Raw genomic sequence first — 10,413 nt, forward strand, 5'->3', positions numbered from 1 at the left:
CGAAAAAATCAGAATGAAAAGGTGTCCAATCTTCCCCCGCCCTATCATATAATGTCAACGTGTTTATACTCTTGTGTTTTTGAACGATAAAACCACACATACTAAGATATAAACCATCGCCCCGACAGCAATTACATCTTTAGTCGCGCTTGAAATTCTCTGGCACGATTTGTAGCTGTAAAACACGGCAGATCCAACTGGTCAGACGAGTGATGTTACAAATAGTAGTTGCCTTGGGCCATAAAGTCCAACGCAACAGTACAGACTTGATAAAAAGAATTCATACAGCAAAGCTCCATGTAAAGTTTTATGGTAAATTTGTGACATATTGCACTAATCAAAAGTAAAGAGTTTTTTTATTTAGATAGAACTAAAAATTTATTCAATTTTGAGTAATGTTGACGTGAGTTTGTGCAAAGAGAATGAGGTTAAACTTTGCTGTTGGTTTTATGCTCATTACCGCAGTAATCGCTCAAGGTATGCTATTTTACATTGTTCCTATGTATAAAATACTACATATGTGATACAGTTCATTTTATTGTAGAACCAGAGAGCGTAGATTGGAATGCAACACCACCAATTCCAACTCAGCCGAGAACATCTCAACCGAACAGTGAGCCGAATACTCGGACCGAGGCATCTACAGCAGCAAGTGTGGCACCTTCTGTGGTTTCAATTCCAGAAAACATCAATTATGTAACTGAGCCACCGTAAGCATTTTAACATTACATCCACTGAATTACCAAGCGAAAGCATGTTTTTAGTTTATTTATTTACGCGTGGCCGGGCAACGGTCGTTATAACACAGGTGTTTTGTTTTCGTGCGAGCTTATACACCTCGTGCCAGCTTATACGCGTTACCATGTACTGTTATCGACCCCTTTATAGGCGATTATTTTCTTTATTTATTTCTGTATGGTTGGAAATTTAGAAAAGACATGGCAGTATAATACCAATATACTGATATAGGGTATGATTTGAGCATTTTCGTCGTCAAACCGTATTAATGTATTCTTTTTAATTGGGATTCGCCGGCATGTTTGGTTTTCATTATTTACGGAATAAAATAAGAAACTTTCTAAAGCATAGAGCATATAGTACTGTGGGGTAAGATAGGATACCGTTAGCAATTAAATCCCACATTTCCTAACTCTGTTCTAAATAATTTAACAATATTCTTCATCTTTTATTGCTATTACGGTTAAATAATTCTGTAAACATTCTACTACCAGACGGGACTGTAATAACAGAATAAAATATGTCCCATTTTACCCCAATCTACAATATTATACTTTAATAAACTGTTTAATCCAGGTACAACTATGCTGAAGCTTTAGCGAAGAGCATGTTGTTTTATGAAGCACAAAGGTCCGGGAGTCTACCGCCTAACCAACGAGTAAGATGGCGCGGAAACTCTGCAATGAACGATGGCAGTGATAATAACATTGATCTTTCTGGAGGATATTATGACGGTAGTATTATAAAAACGTATTAAGTAAATGTAACTTACTTTATTCTCGCGTGGCCGGAAAACGACAATCGTTATAACACGGGTATTCATACAACATGTTACTGTGTAGGTGATTATTTTTTGGATTTTTTTATGTATGGCTAATAAATTGGACAACCTATTAGCGACCACTAATACCCTTTTTGCATGGTCACTTTTATGCACGTAAGTACTCGCATATTTACTCGCAAAAGCAAAGTTAACACGCATAACGTCATAAGCGTGTTATCTGCTGTAGAAGGTTGGTTGTTACTCGCATTATGCGAGTAATGAAAAGTTAGGTGGAAATACAGTTTCACTTTTAAGAGCTTAATCTTTTTCGGGTATTATTTTTACAGTTTTAAGTTGGTAATAGCACCATAAAGTATAAAAACTTATTTTATTAACTAGGTTTAACAATATTGCGCTTAAGTAAGCTAACTCAATGTTGATACGCGCATAAACCAATGACCATGCAAAGTAACGCGGTTAGCGAGTTATCATATGACGAGTTAATGCGGATCGTTATTCACATTAACTTTTTACCATGCAAAAAGGGTATATGTAACCAGTTCAGCACTTAGTTTGACTAAACCTGGATATTTTTGCATAAACTCAACTTCGACCCATAAACTGTTAAGTATTTTAAACTAAAACGTAGAATTATATATAAGTACTTAGAAGTATTACACGGTCCAATGTAAGTATGACCGTGTTTTATTATCATAAGAGTAAACTTTACATCTAAATGCCGCGCGTGGTAAATAAAAAAAGCCACAACTATACATTGGAACAAATATTACTTTGATTTATAAAATTACGGTATACAAATAAATAAGAACGAAAAACAATATTACTAAATCTTCAGGCGCTGGTTATATAAAATACAATTTTCCAATGGCGTTCTCTTCTACTTTGATATCATGGAGTGTGATCCGCTACGGAAGAACTTACAGGGCTTTGGGTCAATACAATCATGCACTTGATACAATCAAGTGGGCCACCGATTACTTCATAAAATGTCACCCAGAACCCAATTTGTTCTACGGCCAGGTATAAACCGAAAGCGTTTTTTTTTCTATTGATATATAGTATGGTGGGGGAGAGATAGGACACTTTTAGCACATAATATCCAAATGCCCTGATCGTGTTTTAAACAATTAACAATGGTCTATGGGAGTCGGGAGAACACGGTTTTAAAATTCCTTGAATGTTCTTTGTTTACTACCAAATGGGACGGCAAAAAAACAAAAGGGTGTCCCATCTCCCCCCACCCTACTATATGGTAAGGTGGGGTAAGATGGGACATGTTTTTATTTTCCATTCTCGTCCCAATTGGTAGTAAACGAATAATGTAGAGAAATTATATAACAGGTAACCCGCGACTCCCCCAAATAGGGTTGTTAATTGTTCAAAACACGATTAAGAAATATGGGAATTTGGTGATAACATTGAAAGAATGAATGAATAAATGAATGAATGAATGAATGAATGAATGAATGAATGAATGAATGAATGAAAGAATGAATGAATGAATGAATGAATGAATGTGTGACTTCTACTTTATCCTTGCGTGGCCTTAAAACGATAGTCGTTAAACACGGGTGTTCCGTTTCATACACCTCGTGCCAGATTACGAGTTGTCATGTATGTTACTTTGTGGGTAATTATCCTATCTTACACCACAGTATCATATGAGCTTTTTTAAACACGCACAGGTCAGTGATAAAAGTGCAGACTCCCAATTTTTCGGTCGACCAGAAGATATGACTTATCAAAGACGATCGTACAAAATAGATTTCACCCAACCAGGTTAAATATATATGTATTATTCTTAATTGAATTTTATATACTGTTATATATAAACAAAAACGAAATTATTTTCTAACAAGCATATAAGTAAAGTATATATGCTCACTGTAAGATTATATGGTTAACTGCCATGCTTTCGAGCCATTAATTTGGAAGAAAATTCGTCCCTTTTTGGCCTTGAAGCTATTCTAGTTCATACACTTTGTGGCCGGTTACGAGTTTCTACATATGTAACTTCATGGAAAGTTCTTCTGTATTGTCTGATAATTACCCAAGAATGCATACACGCTCTTATTTACGTCACCAGCACAACCGAGCATCGAACCTGCCGGTACCATCTGGTTACGTTGCGAGTGCCTGTATAACCATTGTACTACAGACATGTTATGTTATTCTTTATAATAAATGACATTCCTTAAATAAAAAAGATATCAGAAGAGAAATTAACCATTGGATAGATAACAATTGCTGCATATTTAGAGAAATGATCGCCTGATATTATCATTTCTTTCTTTATTTATTGATTTATTTGTGGTTTCTTCGTAGAAGTTATTAACTCTCGTGTAGCCTACATTATGCTGAATAATAGACAAACCGATGATGATATATTTAAAGTTAAAATAATGAAATTAAGTTGTTTTACCGATATATTGTTTTTGTTTTTTAAACTCAGCATCAAACAAAGGAGTCTAAAGTCTCGTTTTATCCCGTTACCGTCAAGTTTTGTACATTTTACTGCCATGTATGAGGTGTCAAAAACAAAAAGGTCAAATGCACCAAAAATATAATAATAATAATAATAATAATAATTGCTGTGGTTTGTCGTACCTAAAACAGGTGCTGGCATACACAGCTTTAAATGTTGGATACTAATGACATTCCTTCATTAGCACAAATACAACAACTTTTAATGTTGTATACAAATAGGAACGGACTTAGCTGCTGAAGCTGCGGCCGCCATGGCGTCAGCTGCTATCGTTTACAAAACAGTAAATCCCAGTTATTCCAACACTCTTCAACAGCACGCAGTGGAGTTGTATAATTTTGCTACAACTGCGCCCCGTCGTCCATATAGCAGATCAATACGGCACGCCGCACAAGCTTACGGGTAAGATTTCGTGATAAAAATATATATAGTAGGGTAGGGGAAGTTTGGACATTTTTCATTTTATTTTTTCGTCCCATTTGGTAGCAAACAAGGAACAATAAATTAATTATAAAACCGTATCCTCACGTCTCCTACAGACCGTTGTTAATTGTTTACAAGATCATGAAATTGGATATTATGTGCTAAAGATGTCTCATCTTACTCCATCCTATTGTATACCACCATATTTACCTATAGTAGAGTGGGGGGAGATGAGACACCTTTAGTACATAATATATAAAAGTCCTAATCGTGTTTTTAACAATTACCAACGGTCTATGGGAGTCGTAAGGATACAGTTTTATAATTCTTTAAATGTTCTTTGTTTACTACCGAATGGGATGAGAAAATAGAATAAAAAACTGTCCCATCTCCTCCCCCCCCCCCACTCTACTATATATTTTGATTATATACTACCATCCGTATAGTTATAGTTACCACAACGACATGCAGTATACCCATTTCCTACTGACTATTAAACTGTACTGGTATCTATTCGTCACAAGAGAGACTTTTAAAACTAAGGTACACATTTTAAATCGATATTCAGCGACTATGGTCTCTACTTCATGTGTATTGAGTCGGACACACAGTGACAAAATAAGCCCGTTTGTCAGAAACTTGTGATTTGTGACTAATCATTTCGAGTTTAAAACGAAAAAAGTCAATATACGGTTGGGATTTTATAAACCCACCACTTGATATGTACTTAATTCATTTTTTTTGGCAGAACTGAAGCCAGCAGTTATAAAGATGAACTTGCATGGGCGGCTCTCTGGCTTTATAAGCTTACACGATTGCCAGTTTACTTAAATGACGCGAAACGAATTGTAAACCTTTTGGACGAATCAAGAAGGAGACCTCTACTTAACGTGGTATGTACAACATAGTAAGGTTGGGGAAGATGGGGGACCTTTCTTTCAACTTTCTTGTCCCATTTAATGGAAAACAAAAAAAATTCAAAGAATTATATAAAACCGTATCCTCACGACTTCCATTGACCGCTATTAATTGTTTAAAACACAATCAGAATATTTGGATATTATGTGCTAAAGGTGTCACATCTTTCCCCACAAGTACTATACATAGGCCAACTTATAAACAATGTGCATTAAACAATTGTTGTTCCAAAAGGTCACCGAGTTTTCATGGAATGTCAAAACAGCGGGTGTTCAGTTACTGTTATCGGAAATGACAAATACCCGAAGATTTAAAGCAGCATTTAAATTGTAAGATGCCTATAAAACAGATTAGGGGTGAATTAAATGTGATATTACCGAACTGATGGGTAAGGCAGATACCGTTAGCAAATAGTATCTAAGATTCCTAATTCTGATTTAATAAGATATAGCTACGGTCTTTTAGACTTGTGAGGATATTTTTGCAAATATTCTTTGTTGAGCACGTAAGGGTCATTAAGATTCTTATACATCATAAGTCTTCATAATTTATAACACATGTATAAATGCGTTGTACCTACTGCTCCACAGCAGCCACCCATTATTTCGTCTTTTTTTAATCGAGCTTAGTCGACCGTTTTAGTAAAAGGGTTAATTTATGTTATACTAAAGGCGGGTTCACACTAGCGCCGATGGCTGGCTAGCGATACGAGCGACAGAAAATCAATCTGAAACAGTTTCTATTCTCTGCCGACGATCGCTATAGCGATAAACGGCTTTGGCGCGAAAAGAAACAATTTTCGCGTGAACTGTTCCGCTGTAAATTAAACCGTGGAGATAATTTTCGAGTAAATATGAATGCAAAAAGGAATATATTTTGTTGCAAAAATACTATTTTATAAATTTAGCGTAAATTATTGAAAATAGCATTTGTTAAGGTGTTTTGCAATTATTGTTAAGACCAACTTATATATAACATTAGCCAAACATTAGATATAACATTAGCCAATTACTTGACAAATTCGGCATCTGCGCTATTATTTTTAAAAGCCAATACCTGCTAAACAAAATTATATTCCTTCCTGGGTATTTTCCTCTGTTTTGATTGCATATTTACGGTAAAACGATTAAATGTAATTTCCAACTACCCGCCAAACAGAACAGGATACCAGGCGATTTTACATTTGTGTGTGAATGTTTTGCCGGCAGACATGTCGGCCGACGATTGCTCTATCACATCGGCAACGCTTTTACCGCCCGTAGTGTGAACCCGCCTTAATAGGTTTAATTATATTGGTGCTTACTCATTAAAGCTTTGCTTTCTTGTTTACCACAAATAGTACAATAAAAGAGACAAAAAAACATGGACAATCTTGCCCCGATCTACTATATTACTAAATAAATTTGTCTTTAGGTTTTGTACACATGCCCAGCCAGAGCAAAGCTCAAATTTGCTATCGAGGTCGGATTACACGAATAGAGGGTTGCTATACGTAAACCAATGGGGTCCGCTTCGTTATGCTGCAAATACTGCGTTTATTTGCGCAATGGCTGCGGATAATAATGTGGATACGGAACGCAACAGGTGACAAATACGTTTTAGTGTTTTTTGCATAGTAGCGTGGTGGAGGCACGCCTTTATAGCACACACTATGCAAATATTCTGACTGTGTTTTAAACAATTAACAACGGTTTATGGTATTTGTGAAGATACGGTTTTATAATTGTTAAAGTGTTTTTTTTTTGTTTATTACCAAATGGAACGAATAAATAGAATGAATAGGTGTCCTATCTTCACCCTATTTTATATAGTATACACAGGGGTGAAAAATGACTCAATTTTCCGCATTTGTCGTTTTCTATTTTTTTGTCAAACATATTAGCAAAGAGAAACACTGTATATATTCCCAAATAAACTTTAGTAGTAGTTCATTATATATTTTATAGTTTGCAGAAAAATAATTAATAAACCTTTATAGAGTTCTCGCACAAAACCAGTTGAATTACATTCTCGGATCAAATGGCAGGAGTTTCGTGGTTGGCTTTGGAACTAACCCCCCAACAAAAGTTTTTCATCAATCTAGTTACTGTCCGCCACCACCCGCAGCTTGCAACCGTTTTGATGCGGAAACACCGAACGCGTAAGTTGTCGTAATGTATAGTAGGGTGGGAGAAGATGGGACACCTTTAGCACATAATATACAAATATTGTGATCGTATTTTAAACAATTAACAACGGTCTATGGGAGTCGTGAAGCTACGTTTTCATAATTCTTTGAATGTTCTTTGTTAACTACCAAATGAATTTTAAGTTAAAACATTATCATTGAGGTTAAGTTAAAACATTATCATTTGAATTAAAAAAGGCTTTAATGTGTTTAAACATAATAAACAAGTAGGTTTTTATTTTTTGATTATAATTTATTGGTTTATTTTAGGCATATTCTCTACGGGGCTCTGGTAGGTGGACCAAGTGAAAGTGACAGTTTTATGAATCAACGAATGAACCAGAAGCAGAGCAGTGTCACACTTGATTACAATGCAGGGTTGGTGGTTTAATTTTTCAAGTGAAAAAAAGAGAAAATAACATATTTAACGTTAGATACCAAGCCACACTAGCTGCTGTGCTGGATTTGTATATTTTCGGAGAAGGTAATCGACCGGATCAAGATGGGACCGTTTCTGTAGTGTCAACGAGTAAGTTAAATAAATACACTTGTATATATGGTAGGGTGGGAAAAGATGGGAAACCTTTAGAATATAATATCTTTAATATCCTGATGGTGATTTTAACAATTAACAACGGTCTATATATTGGAGTTGTGAGAATACAGTTTTATAATACTTTGAATTTTTTGTTGTTTACTACTATATGGTACTAGAAAATAGCATAAAAAGGTGTCCCATCTTCTCCCACCCTGCTATATAAATAAAAACTTGATTTCTAACACTTATTTATGCGCAGGTGATGTGTATAAGTAATACTTCGTATACAAGACACATTTATTTGTATTTTTTTATAACTGTCCTGTTTATAACAGCAACAACAGCAACAACAACAGCCGCAACAGTTTCCGCGGTTTCTTCACAGCTTAATAGTTTCAATCTAAGCGAAGTTTTAAATAAATCCTTGCTGTTTTATGAAGCTCAGAGGTGGGTAATAATACACATGTCTGTTTAGTAAAAACATATGTAGTAAGTTGGGTAAAATCGTCCATGTTTTCTTTCGCCTTTATTGTGGTCATTTGGTAGTAAACAAAGCATATTTATACAGTAGAAGTATATAGCAGTATTCCAATGACTATATATATACCTGTATCCTTATGGCTCTCTGCGTTGTTATTGCTAACACACGAGAAGATATGGATACTTTGTTCTAGCGGTATCCATCTTAAGGTGGCCGTACACAGTATCCGGAATTCGTCCGTTTTGTCCGGATTTCGCTGCCGCATGCGGAACTCGGTAATGGGTTTGCAAACGACTTCGAAAGCGAATTCGCATGCCGGATACTTTGTATAGCCCCCTTACCCCGCATTCCTACACAAACATATATAAAAGTAAAATTATTTCCAACGTCTATTTTTAGATCGGGAGTTCTCCCATATGATAATCGAATATCATGGAGGGGCGATTCCCTTATTAGCGATGGTATGCCAAACTTTAACATGACAGGGGGTTATTACGACGGTAAGTATAATTCACAAAAAAATTATTTGTACATTTGTTATAGTAAATATAGTAGGGTGGAGGAATATGGGACACCTTTAGCATATATAATATCCAAATATTCTGGTTATGTTTTAAACAATTAAAACGTTCAATGGTAGTCGTGAAGATACGGTTTTATAATTTTTTATATGTTCTTTGTTTACCAACGAAATAGGACGAGAAAATAGAATGAAAAGGGTGTCCATCCCCCCTCCCCCCACCTTACTACATTTTAAAGTTTGCTTTAGTAAATACTTTAAAACGACGCAGGGGTAAGCAACGTCAAGTTTCATTTTCCCATGGCCTTTTCTATGACGATGCTGGCGTGGGGAATCATCGAATTCAAAGATGCATACGAAGCTGCTGGACAATACGATTACGCTTTGGATGCATTAAAATGGGGAACAGATTACATTGAAAAAATGATTATAAACAGGTGACATTGAGCGAAGTTATTGGTTGTAGCTTAAGGTTTTCAACAGTGCCATATACTTCCTATATAACCAATTTTTGTTGGTGATTATTACTATTTTTTTTCAATATATGTCTGACAATTTGGACAACTCACAAGGCACCACTATAGTTTTAAGAAATTGCCGTTAAGTATGTTTTCCAAGAACATATACGCTTACAATAGCTGCAGCGTTAAGCCTCGACCCGAAGCCTATCTTTTAGGCTATATAGATGTACACTAACGTATTGCGCTGTACAAATAATACGGACACGAGAAGCCGAGTAATTTTATCTATTCGCATTATGTATTCAGGACAATTGTTGGGCAAGTTGGCGATCCTTCAACAGATGGCCGTTTGTGGGAACGACCGGAAGAACTATCCGCAACCAGACCAGTTTACACTCTTAGTGGCAATCTTCGTGGAACTGATCTTGCGGCAGAAATTTCAGCAGCTCTTGCCGCCGCTTCAATTGCATTCGAACCAAAAGGTTTGTCATAACTTGATGTTTATAATATTTACAGTTTGTTTATGACAACGTATTAATTTTTAACATATCTTGTTATATGTATAGTACAATAGGGGAAGATGGGACACCTTTAGCAGAAATTATCCAGATATCCTGATCTTGTTTTAAACAATAAACAGCGGTCTATGGGAGTCGTAAGAATACAGTTTTGTAATTCTTTGAATGTTCTTTGTTTACTACCAAATGGGATAAGAAAATAGAATGAAATGGTGTCCCATCTTTCCCCAGACTACTATATGTTAAAAATTTTAGTGGGTAAAATGACTGTTAATTTTGAAAGTCTTCAAAGTTAGGCCGGGACACTATAGCGCAATGCAGAGCGGAAAATTGTGTAGGATATATATAGTAGGGCTGGGGAAAGATGGGACACCATTTCA

At 35.7% G+C, this 10,413-nt stretch overlaps 1 protein-coding gene across 2 annotated transcripts in view; it reads left to right on the forward strand.

Moving 5' to 3' along the window:
- The first annotated feature begins 344 nt into the window (after positions 1 to 344).
- The window catches only part of LOC100176349, a 13,548-nt gene continuing 3,479 nt past the window's right edge, over positions 345 to 10,413 (forward strand). For both annotated transcript variants that reach the window (XR_003395742.1, XM_004225559.4), the window contains exons 1-16: positions 345 to 477; positions 545 to 710; positions 1,315 to 1,472; positions 2,358 to 2,542; positions 3,208 to 3,301; positions 4,229 to 4,409; positions 5,179 to 5,323; positions 5,583 to 5,677; positions 6,762 to 6,932; positions 7,327 to 7,488; positions 7,786 to 7,893; positions 7,950 to 8,044; positions 8,389 to 8,500; positions 8,934 to 9,034; positions 9,326 to 9,491; positions 9,822 to 9,997. Coding sequence is in view for 1 of the 2 variants with exons in the window: in XM_004225559.4 (XP_004225607.2) it covers positions 423 to 477; positions 545 to 710; positions 1,315 to 1,472; positions 2,358 to 2,542; positions 3,208 to 3,301; positions 4,229 to 4,409; positions 5,179 to 5,323; positions 5,583 to 5,677; positions 6,762 to 6,932; positions 7,327 to 7,488; positions 7,786 to 7,893; positions 7,950 to 8,044; positions 8,389 to 8,500; positions 8,934 to 9,034; positions 9,326 to 9,491; positions 9,822 to 9,997 (2,170 nt within the window). In the remaining variant the exon portion in view is untranslated. The remainder of the gene's footprint in view (positions 478 to 544; positions 711 to 1,314; positions 1,473 to 2,357; positions 2,543 to 3,207; positions 3,302 to 4,228; positions 4,410 to 5,178; positions 5,324 to 5,582; positions 5,678 to 6,761; positions 6,933 to 7,326; positions 7,489 to 7,785; positions 7,894 to 7,949; positions 8,045 to 8,388; positions 8,501 to 8,933; positions 9,035 to 9,325; positions 9,492 to 9,821; positions 9,998 to 10,413) is intronic.

This window comes from Ciona intestinalis, chromosome 1 (assembly GCF_000224145.3).
Source record: "Ciona intestinalis chromosome 1, KH, whole genome shotgun sequence".
Lineage (NCBI taxonomy): Eukaryota > Metazoa > Chordata > Ascidiacea > Phlebobranchia > Cionidae > Ciona > Ciona intestinalis.